Source organism: Symphodus melops (assembly GCF_947650265.1).
Source record: "Symphodus melops genome assembly, chromosome: 17".
Classification (NCBI taxonomy): domain Eukaryota; kingdom Metazoa; phylum Chordata; class Actinopteri; order Labriformes; family Labridae; genus Symphodus; species Symphodus melops.
The window spans coordinates 1,047,834-1,072,812 of NC_136707.1; the positions used below are offsets into that span (position 1 = coordinate 1,047,834).

Below are 24,979 nucleotides of genomic sequence, written 5' to 3' on the forward strand. Positions count from 1 at the left end.
CTCTAGAGTGGATGCTCACACAGGTCATCATGTGGTGCACACTGTAGCTTCAGTGTTTAGCTTACCTTCAAAGCCCCGCCTACCTTCTCTGGTCCAAACAAATCCAGATCATTCAGGAGCAGAATCTAAAGTTAGAAGGAGGACATACTGGCTGCTGCATCGGTTCCTTCATGTCTGATCACAAGAGGAAGAGAGCGTCATCGTGTTGTTTAAACTTGTTGCTGAGGCTGGCACGCTCTCCTGTCTCTCCTCGGTTGAGTTTGAAGCGGAGGAATTGGATCAGCACCAAAGTAAATAATCGGGTAAAAACATCGAGTACCAGACATCAAATATTTGTGTAGTGAGTGATAGCTTCATTAGTGTTATTAAGTGGAAGCAGTTTAGCTAATTATCCTTTCTCCTTGGGACATCGGTAAACAGCACGTCCAGGTCGAGTCATTTTGTTCCCGTTTACAGGAAACTGTAACGTTTGTACGTTCACTCCTGAATAACGCATGTTCACTGTTGTATGATGAGATAAAGAGTAAAGAGGCAGCGGACGCTTCAAAATGAAACGCATCCATCCAGAACATTTTCTTCCTCTCATCCAGGAACTACTAAAGACGCTGGGAACCCCTGCGGGAGATTCCTTCTAAAAATGTTTAAAAATGGTTTCAAATTGAATATTTCAAACATTAATTTGAAAATATAATCAAATATATGATGGTGTTGGGGCTATGGCGTTCTAATGCCTGTGTTAGCCTGTGTGCAATGATGACCTCCAGGGACAATGGGGCCCCCGTTATATGAGGGGCCGAGGGCTGAAAAGTTTGACTTTATTTTCCAGCTTCTCCTGGAGGGATTCAGACTCCAGATGGGATTTAAAATGAGCTCTTGAAATCACTCAGACTTCAGCCTGGAGTTCCTCCTGCCACATCTCCTATGATATTACCTCGAGCCAATCAGGGAGGGGGAGCGACGTTTGTACCCTGGGACTGCTGCACGACCGTAGACTGATTTATCAAGGAGATATTTTAAGGAGTGCAGATGTGAAAACGACTTTGAGACAGACGCTGTTTGGATTCAAAGAAACACCCTCCCTCTTTCACCTCCCTCCCTCCCTCCCTCACCTCCCTCTTTCACCTCCCTCCCTCCCTCACCTCCCTCCCTCCCTCCCTCACCTCCCTCCCTCCCTCACCTCCCTCCCTCACCTTCCTCCCTCACCTCCCTCCCTCACCTCCCTCCCTCCCCCACCTCCCTCCCTCACCTTCCTCCCTCACCTCCCTCCCTCACCTCCCTCCCTCCCTCACCTTCCTCCCTCTTTCACCTCCCTCCCTCACCTTCCTCCCTCACCTCCCTCCCTCACCTCCCTCCCTCCCTCACCTTCCTCCCTCTTTCACCTCCCTCCCTCACCTTCCTCCCTCACCTTCCTCCCTCACCTCCCTCCCTCCCTCACCTTCCTCCCTCCCTCACCTCCCTCCCTCACCTTCCTCCCTCTTTCACCTCCCTCCCTCACTCACCTCCCTCCCTCACCTTCCTCCCTCACCTCCCTCCCTCACCTCCCTCCCTCCCCCACCTTCCTTTACGTGCTCCTCTCTGCAGGTGATTAATTCCAGATAAGAAGGGACATTTCAGATGTGGTTTTTTAAATGATATTCTACGAAACAGCTTGTTAATATTGATGTTGGAGGCTGCCTTTGAAGCTCGTGTTTGTCCCGGATGATGCTGATGGAGTGATGTCGTTAACCTGCTGATGCACACACACACACACACACCCTCTCTCCGCTCACCTGTGACATTAACCACAGCTTTCTACTGCTCATCTGTTCATGTGGGAGCTGGAAGTTAACACGCCCTGATGAACACTTGTTTCTTTTTTATAGGAGACAATTTACAACAATTCAAAAGAAAAACAGAACGGAGAAAATAGATAAAAACACAACAATAACAATACACAAACAAAGTAGCTCAGTCCGTCCGGCTTGGACTGGGAGATGGAGGGCGGACCAAAAATCATTTGAAAAAACAGATCCGGATTAAAACCAAACACTTTTGTCTTGGTAAAGCTGGATTAATCTCGCTGTAAAGTCAATGTTATTTTAATGACCACGAAGCAGGATAAGGCACAGCGGGCAGCAGTGTATATCTTCCTTCACTTCTCAGTTTGCTGGCAGAGCGCTCGCCCATCTCTCACCCAGCGTATCAAGTCACGGCCGCTTTAAACTGCAAACATGGGTAAGTCTGAGCGACGCTTTCAGTTTTAACAACCTCATATTCATGTCATCATCTGGACCGCTTTCTGACAGAATGTTTGGTTCTCAACGTGAACCCTTAAATGTCCTGTTGAAGCTGCAGGAAAACACTTTCTGTGCTGCATCATGTCAACAGATAATAATAATAATAATAATTTAATCCTGATTAAATCCTGGTCTGTCTGCAAACTGTGTTCGATGGATGTAGAGATAACTCCAGTTTGGATTGGCAGAGGAGAAACTTTAGCTAACAGAAAGCATCCTGTGTGTTTTCTGAGCAGGCCTGCTGAGCTGGATGAGGGATGAGACCCGGCTGAGGAACATGGTCCTGGTTGTTGTTTTTATCGCCTTGTTTCTGGACCACATGCTGCTGTCCGTGGTCGGTATGTTCCCATGCAGCCTTTTGTCTCAACGCTCAGTTCGAGATGCTGCGAGGCAACTTGAACATGGCTTCAACTGATGGCATTAAACATTTGTTTGACCACCTGATGTTAAACCACGATACAGCTTTATGTAAAACGATTGTGATTTGCATGTCCAGAGTCCAACAGATGAACTTTATCTGTGTGGAACAAAACAGCTGCAGTTTGGAAAGAGAGGAGCAATGAAGTATAATAATTGTCATCAATCAAATGAATCAATCAAATAAATTCTAAACGTCTTTTTACCCTCGAGCTTTAAAAGACTCACACCGTCTGTGCCTCCACGACCGACCAGCATCACATCCCTGAACACAGCACAGCAGTGGTGTGCTACTCCAAGTCTGTCTCGGTCTCAAGCCCACTTTGTAAAGGTCTCGGTCTTGGAATCCAAAACCTTTTTACTCAGTCTTGTCTTGGTCTCGGACTGAGCAGACTCCAGATTCTAAAACCAGACCAGACACAAAACAAGACTCTGGTCTTGTGTATTTCTTTGATCTCGCTTCGACACGAGACTGATGCCTCATGTGATTTATAATGTGACATTGAGAGTTTTTTTTGGTTCTGGACTTTGTTGACAGTGCCGATTCTTCCCAGTTACCTGTACGGAGCAGAGATCCTCTCTTCAGGGAACAGCTCGGACTCAGCGCGCCACGTCCAGACGGTGAGGAACACATCCGTTGGTTCGACTCACCTGAACCCAGCTGACTCCATCCGGGCCTCAAACTCAAACAACGGTTCAAACTGCTCTGAAACTGGGGATCAGCTGGACACGGTGAACATCAAAGTAGGACTGCTGTTGGCGTCAAAGTCCACCGTACAGCTCGTCACAAATCCACTTGTTGGACCGCTCACTGACAGGTGACGCCAACTCAATTTGACCCCAGAGGAGATATAATATTCTGCTCTGTTTATCAGTTTTTATTGTATTCTACTTCTTACCTACAGGGGTCCATCTGTACGTAAAAATGTAAACCTATATTCTTCAACAAACCTGTTTGTTGTACAGGTTCGGATACCACCTCCCCATGTGTGTTGGCTTCTGCATCATCATCTTGGCGACCATCTGTGAGAACCACTTTTGACCTTACGAGAGCTCTTAGAACCCGTCCCCCTCCGCCTGTTAGATATCTGCTGACCTAGCTGATGGCGCTCTCTTCCTCTTTGTGTTTCTTTCTCCAGTGTTTGCGTTTTCATCGAGCTTCTTCTTACTGCTCTTGGCCCGATCGGTTCAGGGTGTGGGCGGGTCCTGCTTGTCTGTTTCAGGTGGGATTTGCATAGTTGTAAAAAAAACCCCCCCACTAAAATAATGGAGATGTTTAAATGGGTCTGAAATCTACGATTTAAATTCCTCTCAATGTTATCGATGGTCATTTGTGTTTTGCAGGAATGGCGATGTTAGCCGATACGTATAAAGATGAGAAGGAGAGAGGGCGTGCCATGGGAATATCGTTCACTGGTCTGGCAGTTGGGTTGATAGGTGTGTTTGCAGACACTGCTGCCAGGTGCATTTAATGAAAAGAGCTGAAAAACTGCAAACGAGGAGAAGTCACAAAGAGTAGACACCAGATAAATATATATACGTATATATTAGGGGTGGGACTTCTAATTAATTACAAGAAAATAACGTGTTAAATTTTTTCAAGACATTTAATCACAGTTTGCCTCATAAACAGCGCTGAACTGATTGTCATTGCTATGTGCTAGCTTTGCGCTAGCTTCGCCTAGCTTAGCGCTAGCTACGTCTAGCTTAGCGCTAGCTTCGCCTAGCTTAGCGCTAGCTACGCCTAGCTTAGCGCTAGCTTTGTGCTTGCTTTGCCACAAGTACAAACAAGAAGCGTTTGCAGCCTAAACTCGACCAAATGACTCTTCAAGACCAAAATTATTAATTCAACATCTGATAAATTTACAAATTCACTCGCTAAATTGGTTGCTCTGGACTGTAGACCACTATTAGTGGTAGAAGATAAGGGATTAGACATTTTTTTAATGTTATGGCTAAAATATGTACTCGAATAATTTGCAATCTCAACATGTTGGGAAGAAAAGTTCCATCTTCTTCCGAGAAGGATGGTGTTGATTTAGCTCTTCTTTCTATTACTAATTCATCATAAGGACGTTCCATATTTTCCTACAATCTAACCTGTTTTGATCATTTAAAAACATTTAAAAAATGTGTTAATTTTTGTTACATAATTCTTTAATTTACATGAAGGGTGAAAAAGAGAATAACAGTGTAAAAACTCTCCCTCCTCGTCCTGCAGCGGGTGCACCTTTTGGCAGCTTGATGTATCAGTTCGTGGGGAAGACGAGTCCATTCCTGGTCCTGGCAGTCATTGCAGTTTTGGGTGGAGGTGCTTTGAAACATTAAATAAATATTAAACAATCGAGTCCTGTGTGCAACTGATTTATGATGTTTGTGCATCTGACTGTCCTGTTGTTTTTGTCCTCACACAGGTTTACACACACTGATCTTTCAACCATCACAGTTGCAAACACAGGTGGAGTACTGAATTAAAAGAGATGCATGTTATTAATCCACAAGGTTTGAAAAAATGTTTTTCTAGGCATGTCACGCACATGGAGCTATTATTGGACTGTGGTTTTCACGACTCAGGCTGATACCTCTCTAAAAGTCTTCTCCGTCTCTCCAGATGGAAAAAGGGACTCCTCTGCTGACCCTCCTGAAGGATCCATACATACTTATTTCAGCTGGTAACTGTTGGACATAAACTCAGTTTAACCTACTTTTTCAGAAACGGTGTAAGAACAACGTCAATGTTTTTTTGTTTTTCTTCCCAGGAGCGATCTGCTTAACCACGTTGGTCATTGCAGTGATAGAGTCCGCCCTCCCCATCTGGATGATGAAGACCATGTGTGCGAGTAAATGGCAGCTAGGTACTGACACGAACATCTGTTCACATCATGCATGTTTTATCCACATGTATGGAGTCCTTCCAGTAGAGCTCACCAGCGTGCTTCTGGATCAGTAAAAATCCATCATTTTCACTGTAGCAGGTTTGATTATTAGTCGCAACCATCCAAGGTCGACTGACCACGAAATACCTGAGTGTGAAACGAGTCTATATGCTCCTGTAGTGATTTATTAGCGAACTCCGGGAAAAAAACAACACTACCCACAATCCAATAGCTCAGCAGCAGCAATGTATCTGATTGGAGTGTTACCATGTTTACTGCGTCGTTATTTTAACAATATAAAGATAAATGTAAGAAGAAGATCCATGTACGTTCACAAAGAAATGTTTATGGACTGCCCTTAGAACTGCAATGGATTGTGGGATGCGTAGTTCTTTCGGTTGTACCTTTGTCTTTTTCTCCATTTTCTAGTCGCATGCCAAATCAAATGTATTGTAGCTTCACGTATTCAGTTAGCTGGTTGCTGATTGGTTCCAGAATTCAAATTATTGATGAAATGTGAACGGAGGATTTGAAAGGGAGTCAGAGCAGCCAAAGAACTGGGGGCCATTTTCCTCTGATATCGCACCAAATATGTCAAATGAAGGCTCTAACAGTTAGAGATAAGGTCAAAAATCTCAGATATATTTCTCCACTGCTGTCTTATTTCATCTCACACTTTGTGTTCAGGGATTGTCTTCCTGCCTGACAGCATATCATACCTCATAGCGTCAAATATCTTTGGTCACCTGTCACAGAAACACAACAGAAGGTGAGCTGGAGAAATAATCACCTTCATAGAAAACAGTCTGTACAAGAAAGATGAAGAAATTATCCAATGTTTTGAAACAGACCTTTTTTCCCTCTAATAAAGTTATTTGCTGCTGTTTGTTCGTCACAGGTCAGATTTTGTAAGAGTTGGGCCAGTTAACCCTTTGTTGACTCTGTGATTGGTCCGCTGGCCCGACCAATCAGAGAGCCCCCTCTCATAGCAAACATTGCAGGGCTACTTCTGGTTAGAAAAAACTTTTGTTTGGGCCGAGTCTGGCAAAAAGGGTCAATAAGGAAGTTGTACCAGTATTATTTTTGACCTGATCAGTATCCTACTAATGGAGAAAAAGCAAACTCAGCTTACGAACAAGCAACCAAAGCCTGTCAAATAATGAAGTCCACATTTCACTGGTGTTTACTACAAATGTCGAGCTTGAATGTTTTTTTCTCTCTTTTCACAGCTGGCTGTGTGCTTGCGTTGGAATGATCGTGGCGGGAATAACAACGATTTCTGTAAGTCTCAGTGGTTAAGTCATGGTCAACCCTTGATGTAAAATAATCAGGGATGAATAAACTGCATATTCAGTTACTATACAACATCACTGTGGGGAAGACGGCTGGAATATAAACCAAGTAAACTTTTGTCTGAAATCTATGATCGCTTTTTCCATCCTCCATGTTTGAACTAGAGCTGTCCAACGATGACATTTTTAAATCACTTGATTTCAGTTTTTTTCAATCAGGTCTGATATTCCATTATTTTTGAATTTCAAACCAGTTTCTGTTTCTTAAATTTTTCAAGTAAAGGGTACTTCTTTTTTTCTTTTTTTTTTAATTTCTAAACCTGCTCATATTTTGGAATCAGAATCGTTTTTTACTTGGTCTTGGTGTATTGGTGCGAAAGTACTTTAATAAAATAAGATATGAGATAAGATATCTACGGTGCACCTAAAGGGACAAAATAGCACGCTATGAACGTGATTTGGAAAAACAATGGCTGTAACCATTTTGACCCTTCAGCCCTACTTTGAACACTTAATTAAAATGTTCAGATTAGAACGAAGCTTCATTCATGACTGTTCGTTTCTCTTTTTGTATTTCAGTTCAGATTTTCCATGAACATCTATCACTTGCTGGTTCTGAACGCATTTATTGGCTTTTCAGTTGGTACGTCATGCAGCATCATTCATGTTCATCTCATAAATGACGATGTGAAAAAAAACTCTTTTCTCATCCTGTTTCTGCCAGGCACAGTGGACTCGACGATCATGCCCCTCATGGGTAGACTGGTCGACATTAGACATCAGCCGGTTTATGGCTCCGTTTATGCGATTGCTGACGTCGCAATATGCATCGGATTCTGTGTTGGTGAGAAATTTTTACATCATCACATTCCCCTTTGTTTTATGGCTCATTGATATTAGGAAAACAAAAAAAATCCAATTCCGATAAATCCTCCGATCTGTATCGCTGCATGACACTCTGGAGTGATATCACTTGTTGTAATCCGTATAGCGCCCTCTGCTGGTGAAAGAGAAAAGCCAGTGAAATACAGTGAAACTCAACTGAAATACTATTTGATTACTCAATAAATCCAGTTGAGTCATTGCATATCGGAGATGAATTTGTCTGACTCCAAAAGTCACTTGATTTGCTAATATCGGCCGATATATTATCGATCGGCCAATTAATCGGTCGGCCTCTGGTTTGGTTCGAGGTTTTTAAGCATTTTCTCCTTTTCCCTCTCTCCAAAGGTCCAGCTATTTCAGGTCCCATCGTGGCATCCATTGGCTTCCCCTGGCTCATGACAATAGTTGGAGCTGTGAATATCGTGTTCGCACCACTCTGCATCTTTCTGTTGGATCCACCTCGGCAGGAGGAACTTTTGGTGAGGAGGGGTGGGAAAAAAAGGGAAAACTATAAAAGCTGTTTTTAAAAAGTATCATCTCAGGCCTCACTCATTTATTTCTTGTGTTCTAGTCATTATCCAAAGGACCAGAAGGAGCCTGAGGATTTGGACTCACTTGAAGTACTGTAATCTCCAAGTGTTGCTCTGTATGGAAAAGCTTGATTGAATGGTACTCTCAGAGGAAAGGACCGATTAAAGATTTAAATTCTTAAGTTTAAAACCAAAAAAGATCTTCTGTTAAATAAGACTGTGTTTCCATTGGACAAAAGGAGCTCAATTTAAGTCATGGTCTGAGTGAATGGAAGCGCTGCACCAACACTACAGATGAGAAGAAAATCCCACTCTTCTCCTCTGTCGCCCCCCGGTGGTGGAACAAACCTATGCACTTCATGATATGGCTTAATTTATTAATTTATATTGAGGACAATATTTTATTATTTTAAATGGAATAAAATGGATTAGTACATAGACTAAGTTCGGACATATTGTCAGCACTTGAAGCATTTCGGATTATTTCAAGAAAAGCTGCAGTTTTGTAATATTTGCTCTCAAAGCGGACACGTCATTGCTGCTACACAGAGACGCTCCCTTTTCTCAGACGAGACGCGAAACCATTCCTCCAACATTTTTTACATGAGACTGTTAAACACATTGAGTCACAGAGAAACTCGTCCAGTTCGAGGTCATTTATAAACTGCTCCAAAAAGCTGTCTGGGACCATTTTTAAAAATATGAGCTTTGTGTTTTTAATCTGATTTTTCCTCGTATGAAATATTCTGACACACGAGTTGCTCTGTGTAGATAAACTGGTCGTGCACTGTTGAGAGCAGATGAAGTCGGCTGAATGCACACATGCACTTACAGTAAAAACCAGAAGAACAAAGATGATGGGGTTAGATATGTGTCTTTATTACATGAGAGAAAAGAAACGATCTGAGAGGAAAAAAAAAATATTTCAGAGAAAATATTTTCACTCTGATGGCAAAAGATATATATTTGAGAGTTTTAAAAAATATATTTTGAGAGATTTTTTTTCACAGAAATAAAAATAATTTCTCTTAATTTTTTTTTCATGTCTCAAATATAATTTTTTTTATAATTTTTTTTTCTCAGATCATTTATTTTCTTGCATTTAATAAAGACACAAATCTAACTCCATAAAAGAGGCTCAATGCATCTGCGTCTTGCTGCAACTGAATTAAAAAGCGACAGTAATTCAACCTGGACAAAAAAGTGATTTGATGCAGCGTTCTTACGCTCACTGATGTGTAAGAACACAACGGGACTGGGAGACAGAAGTTCTGAGAAGTTCTGTTGTGACCTGCATGACTGCACTGTTTAAAGGAGCAGCACCACTACGGTCACATACTGCTTTTAAGCTTTTTTGTCTTATTGGGTTTAAAAAAAAAAAAAAAAAGAGCACCCAAAGAGAACACATGCGTGGCCACGTTCTCCTCTCATGTTGTTTGCTTTTTGGATTATGTCTCAATAAACAGAAAGAGTGTGTGCACAACTGCTTACACTTTGGTTTGTGTGTTTACAAAAGTATGACACCACACGCCGTAAGGCTCCGGCCCCCCCCGAGGCTTCGCTCCTGTTTGTATAAGACGGGATGACGGGCAGTGAACAGCTGACATGAAAAGATCCAGTCTACTGTTATCCACTGATTTCTAAAACAGGATGTTCTCATTTATAGTCATCAGTATCCTGATGAATCTCCTTCATATTTAGGGAGATATTCGTCATTTCTTATTGATTTAATTAATCAATCATTTTCTTTTATTCAATGAAAATAGAAAATATTTTAATCAACAAAATTGTCATGGAAATGTTTCAGTGAAATCCCCCCGACCCAAACTTACACATGATCATCGATCACAGTCGAGAGTTTGATTCCTCATTTGACCTGTTAAGCAGTTTGTTGTTTGGGCATCTTTTATAAGTCTAACTATCCTGATTGTTCATGGAGCATTAAAATATTAAATAAACATAAAATTAAAATATTAATATATTAAAATCTTGACCTTGAATATAAAGCACGAGCTTTGTCTTTGTACCAACGCGTGTCATCACAGGAAGTTGCATAACATTCATGTTATAACTTTAGACGTCACAGAATGTGGCTTTGTTTAAGCCTCCAGGTCGTTTTACTGTTTCGTCCACATTTTGTAAAAAAAACGACTCCTGGTGCCTTGCTCAAGGGCACCTCGACAAGACCCTTGCTGGCACCTCTCTAGCTACCAGACGAAGTTCCATATTTTGCATCCGCATCAGGACTTGACCTGATCCTCAAGTCACCACACACCCGACGCCAACATCAGCGCCGTGAGAAGAATCACGCCTGCCTGACGTGACACACTTCACACACTTTCAAACACAAGGACAGTAAAATAAAAGTTCTGTGGCTTCGGGCCGTCAGCAGGAGCCGTGAACTCTCATCGCTCGTCTCCATGTCATCAAAGAAATGATGATCTCTCTCGTAAAGGTTTCAGCAGCACTTTAATGACATTATCCTTGTTTGCAGATGACAGCAAACAACCATGCAAACATAATCTTAATATAAGATAATTTTAAAATCTTTTACGAGCTGGAATGAAGTTACATTCACGAATCAAACAGCAAACATGACATAGCAAACTAAACACTAACAAGGCTTTAATGAGTATATGCTGTGCAATTAGAGGAGATTACCAGCACTTTTACAACAATGTTCCCCTTTATGAAGAGTTCGAAGGTCATCATTGAGAATTTAACTTTTTAATGAAGCAAATTAAAGAAGATTCATTAGAAACTCCCGACAGAAGAAAGAAAAACTGGAGCACAGTTGTCGGAGTGAAGATCCGGTCTTGATCAGCCTCGGACTGGGTCGGCTCTGGATTTGACATCGAGATCAGAAGACCACCACTGGTCGGCTTCCTCCCCCGACGTCATGACCGTGATTGGAAGGAAAATCTCTCTTTAATTAATTTGTAGTTTGAGTTGGACAAAAATAAAACACATCAGCTTAAACTCACAGTTTGCTTTGTTAGCTGTTCTTCACACCTTTATTTGCAACACGTTCCATCTGAATCCAAAATGAAGAATGATTCATCCGAGAGTAGCTGATAGTTTACTTATGGTTTTATCGGATTTAAATGTTTGAACAGAAAACAGACGTCAATACAACCGCTAAAATTTACACTCAGTCATAAATGTTTGTCTTGTTATAAAGTTAAAATTGGGATTCATTTCTCTGACGGTGAAAGACTTGGGTTCACTGTCAAAATCAAATAAAGGAAAAAGTACCAAAATATATTTCAAAGAAACGTAAGAGAGAGAGAAAAGAAACTGCTGCTAATGAAGTTAGCATACAGCCAATCAAGCTAACGTGGTGGATAAGAAACCTTTACATCAGTGGTGTCCAAACTTTTTTTCTTGCGGGCCAAAATTGTGGCGTTAGAATCGCTCACGGGCCACAGAGTTTTTTTGTTTGTTTTTTTTTAAATATTGAAAGGAACTTTTTGTATTTTGACCTCTTCAAAAAATAATGTAAACACACAATAACTAATTGTAGTGGGAAACTGTTGTGTTAGAAGAAAGAATAGTCAGGCTTTTGTAGGTCTCCCTCGCTAAAATGAAAAAGAAAAAAAAGAACGAAATATGCCATCTGATGAGGCCTGGGGCCAAAATCTTCTGATTCTTCGATTTGAAGTCAAGGGCCACAAAAAATCCACTCAAGGGCCACAAATGGCCCCCGGGCCGCACTTTGGACACCCCTGCTTTACATGTACAGGTGTCCTCAGGCTGTCAGACTGCTGTTTACTTTAAGATAGTGAGAGTGGTCATTTAAAAAAAAAAAAAACAGGTTTTAAAAGGTAAATATCTCAAATGTTTTTTTAATAGGTAGGTGGAGGAAAAACAGAGCTAACAAAATTAGCATAATGTGAAGAGTGTTAGTTGGACTGGCTGAGTTGTTTTGCTGTCCAACACGCCTCCAGTTGTGTTTCATGAGAATGCTTCGATAACTCCAACTCATTTGACCTTTTTGGACATTTTGCGAAATATGGAGGAGCATGTCATCCACGGTAGGAAGACCGGTCTTATTTGTGATAATGTGGTTAATTTCATTTGATCAAACCTTGACGTTGAAACTGATCAGTGTTTGTTCATGTCTGTCTTTCAGCAGCAAATGGATCGCACGGATATGTTTTGTCCCCTGAGAACTGTGACATTGACGTTTTAGACAACGGAAGAACCGTCAAGGATTTCATTGACAACAAAATTAAAGAGATAGCTTCGGGAGTAAGTATAATTTCAGTTGGAGATCGATTCAATGCTCGGGTTTTAAAATCAAATGTTAATTTTTCTTTTTTTTTCTTCTGACAGGAAAATGAAGTGCCATTCCTTGTGGCCGATCTGGATAGTGTGTTTAAGATGCACCTCAGGTGGCTCACTAACTTACCTCGAGTCAAGCCCTTCTACGCGGTGAAGTGCAACAACGCACCGACAGTTGTGCAGATGCTGCACGCGCTGGGAACAGGATTTGACTGTGCGAGCAAGGTGCGTAATCAACGTGCTTAAACTTTATTTAAAGTCACAGAAGAAAGTTCCTTCTCTCATCATTTTTTTGTTCGTCTTCTTCATTGGAACAGGGCGAGATTCAGCTGGCTCTGTCTCTTGGAGTGTCACCAGAAAAAATCATTTTCGCTCACACAACCAAACCGCTGTCGCACATCAAGTACGCACGCGCTCACGGAATCAACACGATGACTTTCGACAGTGAGGATGAACTCCTCAAAATTTCCCAGGGTCATCCCAAAGCCAAGTAAGACATGTTTTGCTTCTACTTTTAGTACAAACGAATGCTGCCGGAAAGTTCGAGGCTTTTTCGATAACGTTTGTTTTGAATGATACTGAATTATTTTAATGAGCAATAAAGATTTACAACAAAAAATTGCACCTACCTGTGTTAGAGGGGAATGAACTCCTTGTAACGGGTATGGAGTGAACCCAATTGCAGCACAAATGAACCAGTGTTTTCGTTTTAAAACAGTCTTTATTTATCAGGTTCACGTAGGTAGACAACAGACCAGAAGAAGTGAGCTGGAGAGGCAAAGTTGATCTGTTGAGTCTTTCTGGTTGAGCAGGAAAAGTCCAAATGCCAACCAGCCACAGGCAGACAAGGAACAGGGAACAGGCAGGCAATACTCGTGGTCATAAACAGAAGGCTAGTAGGTTTACCGGGGCTGAGACAAGAGACGATGGTCGGAGGCAGGTCGGGTCGATAACAGGTAGGCAATCCGGGAATAAGTGCTGGAGAGTCAGGCATGGGAGCGAAGGGAAAATGTGTCTTTTTGTGTCTTTGTTGTACATGTTTTATCTCTGCTTTATAAGCTGACCTGCTTGTATCAAATCAAAGTTTAACATCCTGCCATCGTGGTGACCTCTAAACCCGAGTGTTGATCAGAAGAAGTCTTGGCACCACTTTGTAGGCTGATCCTCCGCATCACAGTGGACGACTCCAAGGCTCCCGTGAGACTCAGCCTGAAGTTTGGAGCGAAGCTGGAGACGGCTGATAAGCTGCTGGAATGTGCCGGAGACCTGGGCTTGGAGGTCGTCGGGGTCAGCTTCCATGTGGGAAGCGGGTGCACCGAATGTGGGGCGTTCAAGCAAGCCATAGCGGACGCCCGACAAGTCTTTGACAAAGCGGTGAGTCAGCAAACAGCAGATTTTATATATTCAGAGGAGACTCTCTGGGATTGATTGATTGGTTAATCAAACTTGATTGAGTGGAGCTGGAAATGTGTATGAGTAAGTCAAGTTATCTGTCAGGTTGATCCAAACAGAATGCTGCAGCCAATAGAAAAGAGTCCTGCCTCTTCATAAAGGCTGTTTTATTATGTCCGGGCGGTGGTGGAGTCGGTCCTCTCTCAACTTTGAAGGTCGGGGGGTTCGATCCCCGGCTCCTGCAGCCACATGTCCGATGTGTCCTCGGGCGAGACGCTTAACCCTCGAGTGGCTTTTTAAAAAAGGTGACGTGTGTGTTTTCAGAATCTGATGGGGTTCCAAATGCGTGTCGTGGATATCGGAGGAGGCTTCTCGGGGAGAGAGACCTTTCAAGTGAAATTTGAAGAGGTAAAAGAAAGAACGCATTGAGTGCTGCTGCTTTTTCATCCACTTAAAGCACTCTGTGACTGTAAGGAGAATTATTATTTAAGAAACTTCCAGATAAGAGACGGACCAAAATATGCGTAGAGCAGCATGTCGTTGTCCTGACTCACGTGATGAGAACTTTTGCTCTCAGTTCGCAGAGGTCATTAACGCCGCCCTGGAGAAATACTTCCCGCCTGATTCAGGCGTGCAGATTATTGCTGAACCGGGGCGATACTACGTGGAATCAGCCTTCACGCTGGCGACCAGCATCATCGCCAGGAGAGTCATCACAGAAGACTTGGACGAACTTTTCTGTAAAGTATCGCCCTTTTGAAGCCGTACATGACGTGACTCTCGTAGTTTAACCTTTAGGGGTCAAGACAACCTGACTGGAGGTGTTTATTTATTTTTCTAAGTTCATTAAAATTACAAGAGATCACTGTTTGCAATATTTGTCCAACTGTCACAAAGGTTGCAGTCACAAATGAAGGGGTCAATAAGCCACACGAAAGCGACCGGTAGCCTCCCGCCACTCGCTCCGATCTGTAGCTACTGATAAGAGTCGTACCCACAACCACCGCTGTCCTCACTCGTGCTCCGACCTCCGACCTCAGAGACCAGAAAGTCTGGACGACAGGGACACAAAGGAGAAATCCCTCAGCGTGTGCTCGTTTGTAAAGTACCTCGAGATGACACTCGTCCCGAGATGTCTTTATCGAGAAACTCTATTTTCAGCCTCCTCTTGCAGAGACGTTGTTTCCTCAGGGATCATTTTCAACCGTTTTCAGTCCGTTCAATTATTGTGTGTTTTGTTTCTTTTTCCAGATGATGAGGAAAACCGCCCGGACAAGGTGATGATGTACTACCTTAATGACGGCGTGTACGGCTCCCTGAGCTGCCTCATCAGTGACCCCGCTCACTCTGTGCTTGAGCTTTACCTCCACAGGGTAAAGAACTAAAACTAAATGAGACACTTCTTTAATGTCTCGTGTCAGAGATTTAAAAGAACATCTTGAATAGTTTCAGTCAGGTACTGATCATGGTTTGACGGCGGTATCCATCGACCGGCTGTACCAGGATGTAAACAAGCAGATTGAATGGATAGCATCTCGTGTGTTGAGATTTAAACACATGATCATAACCTGTTTGATTCAAAATGTGTTTTAAACAGGCCGTTGACGACAGCGAGAAGAGATACCCGACTGTCGTCTGGGGTCCGACCTGCGACTGTCTCGACAAAGTCACCGACAGCCACAGGTTCCCAGAGCTGCACGTCGGGGACTGGTTTCTCGTCGACCACATGGGGGCTTACACCGTCAGCTTGACCACCGACTTCAACAGCTTCGAGAAAGCAAGCATCTACTACGTCATTAGTTCAGAGATACTGGAAGCCTTGACCCTGTCCAGCACCTACGACCTCCTCCTCGAATGACCCCACAACGCTTCAAACGGTCGGCCTGCTGTAACGCCTGTCTGTCACATCCAACATGATTTTAATAAAGAACAAATTACATCGATGTGTTCATACAGCAGCAACAAAAACAAAGTCGTAGGCTCCCAGTATTGGGTGATTTCCTGTTTCGTATTATCAGAAATAACGGGAAGAATCCTGCACGCTGTCTAAATTGCACAAACACACACACAGCACGTAATAATAATAATAATAATAATAATAATAATAATAATAATAATAAATTTCATTTGTAAAGCACTTTACATTTTTAAAATCTCAAAGTGCTACAGAGTTTAAAAGGATAAAAGGGTAATGGAGGGAGGGAGCTGTTGCAGTCAGTCTTGGATTACGCAATATTAATTGTCAGGTCAAAATATGCACGCCATCTTTTCGATAAATACAACATGGTTGATATTATTTAACGTGACGTGATTCTATCGACGACGCCAGCTTGAGAAAAACAATGTCCCCTCTGTTAAAAAATAAAAATAAAGCTCTTATTTGTGGATGTTTGATTTGTTTACTCATTGTGCCTGAAACCTCCTTCAGAATATTTAAAATATTGAAATGTTGTTTGATCTGCTCAAACTAGGATCAATGTTTGAAACATGGAGAGAGGTTAAAACGCAGAAAGCTTTACAGAGCCATGCAGAGCTGGCTAAACACTGAAGCTACAGTGTCCACCACATGCAGAGCTGGCTAAACACTGAAGCTACAGTGTCCACCACGTGCAGAGCTGGCTAAACACTGAAGCTACAGTGTCCACCACGTGCAGAGCTGGCTAAACACTGAAGCTACAGTGTCCACCACGTGCAGAGCTGGCTAAACACTGAAGCTACAGTGTCCACCACATGCAGAGCTGGCTAAACACTGAAGCTACAGTGTCCACCATATGCAGAGCTGGCTAAACACTGAAGCTACAGTGTCCACCACATGCAGAGCTGGCTAAACACTGAAGCTACAGTGTCCACCACATGCAGAGCTGGCTAAACACTGAAGCTACAGTGTCCACCACATGCAGAGCTGGCTAAACACTGAAGCTACAGCGTCCACCACATGGTGACCTGCGTGAGCATCTACTCTGGGAATCGAACCAGGAACCTCCTCGCTGCAAGCCAACAGTGCTTACCACCATGATGATGTCAAATAAAGCAAACACAATAAAATGCTGTTTCGGTCATTTGTTGTTTATAATAACGGGAATGTTTATTTATTCTTTTATTATCAGACTAATGAACCTCTCTGTGATTTCTGGTGCAGTTTACCTTTCTGACCACTAGATGTCGCCCTGTGCGTCATAACCGTCTCATAATGACAGCTGCTGCTTTAATCTGTTGTTGTCTGCAGCACACAGTCGCACGAGCACACTGAGAGTCCGTTGGCCACGCCCCTCCCGGTGAATAATTCATCACCTCCCCGTCGCCGGATGAGGATGAGGCTCGTGCCACCGGAGCTCTCCTTTCAGACGTCAGCTCGTGCGCACCGGCGGACCAAGAGGATAATGGAGAAAGCACCTTCATCCGCGTGATGGACTCGAAGTGATTTTTACAAATAATCGGTGATGAATGGAGAATAAGGAAGAGAGGGAATCACGACTCCTCCCGTTTCTACCGGAGATCCACGGAGGACGGAGCCACACACCGAGGGCTTGAGATCAACCCGACCGTGACCGACCTATTCTCAACCGGCCGGACGTTGTTCCTGTCGCCGGTGATTTCACGGAGAGCCGAAAAATCCAGGTGGGTGTGAGTGTGTTTCCTGTTTGTTTGTTGTTTGTGTGTGAGTGGGTGCGCGTGCTGATGTGTGTGTAAGCACGAGGAAGGGAGAGATGGATATTGTAGTAAAAGTGTGTGTGTGTGTGTGTGTGTGTGTGTGTGTGTGTGTGTGTGCGCGCGCGCGTGTTAGCAGAAGCATAATGTGAAATAAATCAATTAAATTTACATTTTAAAGATAATTTAAGATAATTCAGATTTTTATAATTATTTATATTTATTCATTGATCGTTTATTTTATATTAATTTTGGAGAATTAGCAAAGAACACAGATATTTACAAAATGCTGTTAAAGACAAATCCTCCTTAAATACATCAGAAACATTTACACATGCATTTACTTAAATGGTTAATCGATTCGCTGTCGGTTAATCGAGCAATTTGACAAACATTTGGTGTTTCCTCAAATCAACATTTCTGCTTTCATGTCATTGATGATGATTATTATTATGAATATTTGCTGTTTTTGGACCATCTGTTGGATGATGTAAGAGTTTAAAGAAATATCGCTGTGGGCGATATGATGACTGAACGATTACATCCTGTTTGTTTCTGACGTCACAGTTTAAACTGTAAATATGCTGAGATATCGTTTCTAATGACAAACTGTCGCATCACTTTTTAGTTTTAAAACAGAAATTAAATAAGTTGTGTTTACATTTGACTCCTTTTTTGTTTGGCGGCGTCTTCCCTGACCACAAAATGTTTCCAGACGTCGAAGGTCGCCTCCACGTTGCAGATTGGACGCGCCGTCATGTGACTCCGCCCTCAAAATAATCAAAATGAAACAACACGGGCAAGATAACGTCGGTTCGAGGGTTCTGAAAGTTTAATTTCCCCGCTCTTTCATTCCTCATTTATGATCTGAAATCATTTGGATTTTGGACGGAGCTCGCGTGACAACATTGAAAAGCGGGACTCGTTTTTCCGATGTGTCCGACACCACCTGAATGCACCACCAGAGTCCTTGTTTAGTTTGTGCACACTGGGACTGCTGTATGTTGTCAGTGATGTGTGTATTCTGTGTTTACCTGAACACACACACCGCTGATTCACGGGGAACATTTGGGAAATTCAACGACCATAAAAAATAATGTGCAGAAAAAAACAATCGAACGGCTGAAGTTATAGATTCGGTCTTCATAGATCCGGTACGTGACAGGACTTTGGATCGAGGGATGGAGGAGAGATATCGGCCGACATATCGGACTCTTTCGCTCTCCTGAATATCCAGATCTGTATCGGCCCCAAAAACGTTCCATCAGTCGGGAGTCGGGGGCCAAAAGATAAGAAAGATCAAAGAGAGCGGACAGATTAACCCTTCGCTCGTCCTGTTTGTTGTTTCCTTTTCTTTAAACTCCTGTTGCTTGTTCCTGAGTTGTTTTCTTCTTCTCTGGAGCCAGCTGGTGGTCAACAGTTGTTTTGGCAGGAAACAGAAAATCCTTTGTGTGGAAATGACGGGATTATCTCTCGCTACACCACGTCCAGTATTAATCCAGAATATTCTGCTGTTGATCTTTCGCTCCTTCCTCCTGTTGCCTTCACGGTGAGTCGACGCTGCGGGAGGAGGCGCTCGCCTGAATGCTGCCTGCAAGACAAAACTCAGGGGGGGGGGGAAACCCTCCAAAGTTTCAGTTTTTTTAATCTTCGAGGAGTTTCATGGATGTTTAATCGTCTTGTTTCTTTCTCGTCTTTGTTGTTAAATCTCGCGTGCGGCGTCCAGCACGCTGCCACTGAACCGCGTCTCCGTTTGAAGACGGTCAAACACTCAACGGCCTGTTGTCTCCCCTCCGACTTCTCTTCCTCGAGGCAGATGGATGTAATCCCGTGTAATCTGCCTAACCCTGAAGTTTCGTAGTCTGGGTTTAAACGCCCCCCCCCCCCCCCCGCCCTCCGCCGCCCCCCCACCATGGCGCTCATTACTTTAATTAGATCACTCGCACAGCTTCACCCACGCTAATTAAAGGAGGACGAATCGTGCGGATTGACTTAAGTCCTGCTGAAGATACTCGGGGACTTAAAGACGCTCGCTGGTTGGTTTGAGTCCGCCGTGGCGCCCGTGCGTGATGGAGCGTGGAGACCGCCACACAGTGTCCTCCTCACCTCCGTCCTCCTCGCCCTGATGAAGACAAAGCTGCTGACCTGATCGATGATCGATGATCGATGATCGATGATTATTGGTCCAAAGATTTGTGTTTGATTCACTCTTTCTGTTTCGCCTTTTCGTCATGAAATAGTCAAATAATAATAAAGTGAATAAATAAAAAGTGTGTGTGTGTGTGTGTGTGTGTGTGTGTGTGTGTGTGTGTGTGTGTGTGTGTGTGTGTGTGTGTGTGTGTTCAGTTCGTCTTTCTGACTTCCTGCAGGAAGGCAGCGTGCAGGAAATGGACAGTGTGTGATTTAAAGCTGCGGTATCGTCTTCCATATGGCGAGAGTGAGAGCAGTGTGTGTGTGTGTGTGTGTGTGTGTGTGTGTGTGTGTGTGTGTGTGTGTGTGTGTGTGTGTGTGTGTGTGTGTGTGTGTGTGTGTGTGTGTGTGTGTGTGTGTGTGTGTGTGTGTGTTCAGTTCGTCTTTCTGACTTCCTGCAGGAAGGCAGCGTGCAGGAAATGGACAGTGTGTGATTTAAAGCTGCGGTATCGTCTTCCATATGGCGAGAGTGAGAGCAGAGTGTGTGTGTGTGTGTGTGTGTGTGTGTGTGTGCGTGCGTAGCAGTCAGTAGCATGTCTATCTGGCAAACAACCAATCAGGAGGCTCCTCGTGTGAGCTTAATGACAAATCTTTAAACGTGTGACTTTTTGAACATCTCGATTAAAAATAGACTAAAACGGAGAGAGCTGCTCCGTCTCGTCGTCATGGAAACGATTCGTTGGCACTTCCTACAGCTCCGTCTTTGAGTCTTCAAAGTGAGGAGATGAGAGATGTGCGAGCTGGGAGCGTTAAAAGCGTCCAGCGATCTTCTCCTGATGGGTGGCGTGGATCGGCGCTCTCGAGCTGTAAACGGCGCTGACGGTGTTTAAGCATCGCGGCGGCCATTTTTTTTCTTCTTACGCTGCAGGTCGGTTGGTCAGTTTGGTCACTGGGGGAAGTTTCCTTCCTTTTTCTTTCCCCTCTAATCAGAGTTCCTTTATTTAGCTCAGGTGATGCAGGGGCTTCTGGGTAATGTAGTTCTCTCTGTGGACGTGAGGCCACTTCAAAGAGCGTTAAAGTGAAACGACTTCCCCGCCTGTAGAAAGGCTAAAAGGTGAGAAAATCAGTTGACCCTTTGTTTGTTTATCTACAGGAACTTTTCTCACACACACACACACACACACACACACACACACACACACACACACACACACACACACACACACACACACACACACACACACACACTCCCTTCCTGGGTATAAGGACTCCTGAGCGATTACAGGAAGTCAGGGCTTCTCTGGGGGAGAGAGATAAGAGTGTGTTTGTGTGTGTGGTTGAGGCAAAGCACTCAGCCTTTAATACTAACACACACACACACACACACACACACACACACACCTAAACCTAGCTTAACAATCCAGTGTAATGTTTTTTGTGTGTGTGTGTTGGTTGAAAGATGAAATCCGTCCTCGGCTCTGGGGAGGAAGGTGCGATCAGTCAGCGTAAACTAAAGCTGACCTGCAGGAGGAGAAGATGAGGAAATCTCCCTGGTGTGTGTGTGTGTGTGTGTGTGTGTGTGTGTGTGTGTGTGTGTGTGTGTGTGTGTGTGTGTGTGTGTGTGTGTGTGTGTGTGTGTGTGTGTGTGTGTGTGTGTGTGTGTGTGTGTGTGTGTGTGTGTGTGTGTGTGTGTGTGTGTGTGTGTGTGTGTGTGTGTGTGTGTGTGTGGAGTCTCAGAGTGTGTGTGTGTGTGTGGAGTCTCAGAGTGTGTGTGTGGAGTCTCAGAGTGTGTGTGTGTGGAGTCTCAGAGTGTGTGTGTGGAGTCTCAGAGTGTGTGTGTGTGTGTGTGTGTGTGTGTGTGTGTGGAGTCTCAGAGTGTGTGTGTGTGTGTGTGTGTGTGGAGTCTCAGAGTGTGTGTGTGTGTGTGTGTGTGTGTGTGGAGTCTCAGAGTGTGTGTGTGTGTGTGTGTGGAGTCTCAGAGTGTGTGTGTGTGTGTGTGTGTGTGTGTGTGTGGAGTCTCACGCAGGTAAAACATCTGATCGAGCCGGTCGGAGAATTTGAATGTTCAACAAAGTTTTGGAGGACGAGGTTAGCAGAGTTACTGTAGAGAGATGGACGACAGGTCGGACACAAGTGAAGACAAAACACACTGAAGGGACTTCAGAGTGAGAGTGTGTGAAGGTGGAGCTGCAGGAACCCAAACACACGGCAGCAGAACAGATCCTGATTATCGAAGACTCAAAGACTCCTGTCCGTGTTTTTTTTTTTGTTTGTTTTTTTAAGATTTATTTTCGGTATTTTACGCCTTTATTATTTTTATTATTTTTATAGATGGAGGACACGCCTCCTTTTCCCTTGGGATGCGATCCTCCGACCTCCGACCTCGAACCTAAAGCACAACATTCATCAGAGAGCGTGTGACGGAGCGGCTCCATCACGGAGTGTAGACGCACACACCAACACACACGCGGACACGTACACTGCCACACACACACGCGCACCAAACTTTCCCCTCTGCCAATGCTCCTTATCACGCAATTAAACATATCATCTTCCTCCTTTCCCTTCCCGTTCCATAGCGCGACCAAGGGTCTCATACATTTAAATCACCATTCAGGGCGTTGGATGCACGCTCCGTGGCGTCCCGTTCGGATGAAACAGAGGCGGTACATTTCCGCCAGGTAAATAGGTGGACGTGGCGCCCAATCACAACCACGTGATTTAGAAATATACGAATCATAATGCCCGGTGGGAGGGGTTTTTTCCTTTAAAAGGAAGGCTGTGTGGGACCTTCAGGACAGAGAAGGCAAGTTACAGAGAAGGTAACATCTCGAGGACGAATGTTTTTTTTTGAACTACTCATGTTGGAGATTTGTGCTGTAAATATTGTTTTTGTAAATATTTTTTTTTCTATTTTTTTTTGTTTTGGATTTTTCACATTTTTTTGTAAATATTGTGCACTTGTGGAGGCCGGTGAAGAATAAATCCACCAAACACAGTCTTCGACTACGCCTGTGTGTTTTTTCAAACTTTCTTTTCGGGTGTGTAATAAGAGAACCCCGCCACATATGGTGTCAGAAGTGGGATGCTCCAGAAGTTTGTGGATGATACTGGAAAGGACTGGGATCGCTGGTTGCCATTCCTGCTGTTTGCCTACAGGGAGGTACCTCAAGCTTCAACAGGCTTCTCTCCATTTGAGCTCCTGTATGGTTGGGATGTACAGGGACCATTGGATCTGCTCCGTAAGGGTTGGGAAACTCCGTCAACCACTGCTGACGACAGAGGGGTGATCCAGTTTGTGCTGGAGATGAGGAATCGGCTTGTTAAGTACCAGGAGGAGGCAGAGGTCAACCTGCGAGAGGCCCAGAAGAGCCAGAAGACGTGGTACGACCAACAGGCTCGACATCGGGAGTTCCAGCCTGACCAGAAAGTCCTACTGCTTCTTCCTTCCTCCAACAGCAAGCTCCTAGCAAAATGGCAAGGCCCATACACCATCACCCGGAAAATGGGCCCAGTCACCTATGAGGTTTACCATCCGGAGAAGAAACGGCAAAAACAGACCTACCATGTAAACCTTCTCAAAGAGTGGAAGGAGCGCCAAGTGGATTCTCCAGGGATGGCTCTGCTGGCAAGAAAGGTGAATCTTGAGGAAGAAGAGGAGATGGGTCCAACGCTTCCAGTAACGTCTGTTTCTCCTGTGTTGGTACATCTGACTCCCGAACGAGCATCAGAGCTTCTGAAGGTCTTCAAGGAGACGTCTTCACTTTTCACTGCTAATCCAGGGAAAACCACAGTGGTTGAGCACGTCATTCGGCTGAAAGAGGGACAAGCCATTCGTCAACGTCCCTACAGAGTCCCGCAAAATCTGGTGACAAAACTGAAGCAGGAGGTAGAGGAAATGTTACGACTGGGAGTGATTGAGCCATCCAACTCAGAGTGGTGCAGTCCGGTGGTCATTGTTTTCAAAAAGGACGGGTCTCTCCGCATCTGCATTGACTTCAGGAAACTCAATGCAATTTCCCAGTTTGATGCCTACCCAATGCCAAGGATCGATGATCTGCTGGAACAAATTGGAGCAGCAAAGTTCATCACCACCTTGGACTTGTGTAAAGGATACTGGCAAGTGCCCCTTGAAGAGTCAAGCCGACCCTACACCGCATTCCGAACACCAGCTGGTCTCTTCCAATTCACTGTGATGCCCTTTGGTCTTCATGGAGCTCCAGCCACGTTCCAGAGACTGATGGACCGAGTCCTCCAGGATTGTGGACACTGCAGCGCTGCCTATCTAGACGACGTGGTCATCTACAGCCATACTTGGGAGGATCATATGCAACATTTGTCGTTGGTTCTTGGGAAAATCCAGCAGGCTGGGCTGACCCTCAACCCCGCAAAGTGTGAGTGGGCACAGCAAGAAACAAGGTACCTTGGTTACCTACTGGGTCGAGGGGAGGTGCGGCCGCAAGTGGATAAGGTTGAAGCTATCCAGAATTGCCCTCGACCTCGCACCAAGAAGGAGGTACGGTCTTTTCTTGGACTGGTTGGCTGGTACAGGAGGTTTGTGCCCCAGTTCGCAACAATCGCTGCACCAATCACAGCACTGACCAGAAAGGACCAGAGGAATCCGGTTACGTGGACGGATGATTGTGAGACAGCATTCAACACCCTCAAAGCCCACCTGTGCTCGTCCCCTGTCCTCAAAAGCCCCGACTTCAATCGACGATTTCTGGTACAGGTGGATGCCTCTGCAGTCGGCCTTGGAGCAGTTCTGGCTCAGGGAGATCTGGGAGAAGAGCATCCAATTCTGTATCTGAGCCGCAAGTTACAGCCACGTGAGACCAGGTATTCCACGGTGGAGAAGGAGGGCCTGGCCATTAAGTGGGCACTGGAGAGCCTACGATACTACCTACTTGGACGGGAGTTTGATCTTGAAACAGACCACAGAGCTCTAACATGGATCAACTCAATGAAGGACCACAACAGTCGCCTGACCAGATGGTATCTTTCACTCCAGCCATTCAAGTTCACCATCCGACACCGATCAGGAAAATCCAATGTGGTGGCTGACTACCTTTCCAGGTTGCCGCACATCGTCAACCTCCAGGAGGAGGGGGATGATGTGACGGAGCGGCTCCATCACGGAGTGTAGACGCACACACCAACACACACGCGGACACGTACACTGCCACACACACACACGCGCACCAAACTTTCCCCTCTGCCAATGCTCCTTATCACGCAATTAAACATAT

The 24,979-nt window shown here is 44.4% G+C and overlaps 2 protein-coding genes across 2 annotated transcripts; both read left to right on the plus strand.

The window, feature by feature from the left end:
* Nucleotides 1–1,544: 1,544 nt before the first annotated feature.
* Nucleotides 1,545–8,668, plus strand: LOC306838410 (synaptic vesicular amine transporter-like). The gene is made up of 16 exons (XM_079366573.1): nt 1,545–2,214; nt 2,513–2,614; nt 3,232–3,511; nt 3,660–3,718; nt 3,833–3,916; nt 4,038–4,130; nt 4,915–5,004; nt 5,108–5,151; nt 5,305–5,365; nt 5,453–5,548; nt 6,257–6,338; nt 6,799–6,850; nt 7,441–7,504; nt 7,586–7,705; nt 8,092–8,225; nt 8,318–8,668. The coding sequence occupies exons 1-16, from the start codon at nt 2,211–2,213 to the stop codon at nt 8,345–8,347; spliced, it is 1,395 nt and encodes a 464-aa protein (XP_079222699.1). The 5' UTR covers nt 1,545–2,210; the 3' UTR covers nt 8,348–8,668.
* A 3,453-nt stretch (nt 8,669–12,121) lies between these two features.
* LOC306838411 (ornithine decarboxylase-like) lies at nt 12,122–15,891 on the plus strand. Its single transcript, XM_079366574.1, has 9 exons — nt 12,122–12,322; nt 12,412–12,527; nt 12,612–12,785; nt 12,878–13,050; nt 13,718–13,934; nt 14,277–14,360; nt 14,530–14,692; nt 15,204–15,325; nt 15,550–15,891. The coding sequence occupies exons 1-9, from the start codon at nt 12,289–12,291 to the stop codon at nt 15,808–15,810; spliced, it is 1,344 nt and encodes a 447-aa protein (XP_079222700.1). The 5' UTR covers nt 12,122–12,288; the 3' UTR covers nt 15,811–15,891.
* The last annotated feature ends 9,088 nt before the right edge of the window (nt 15,892–24,979 follow it).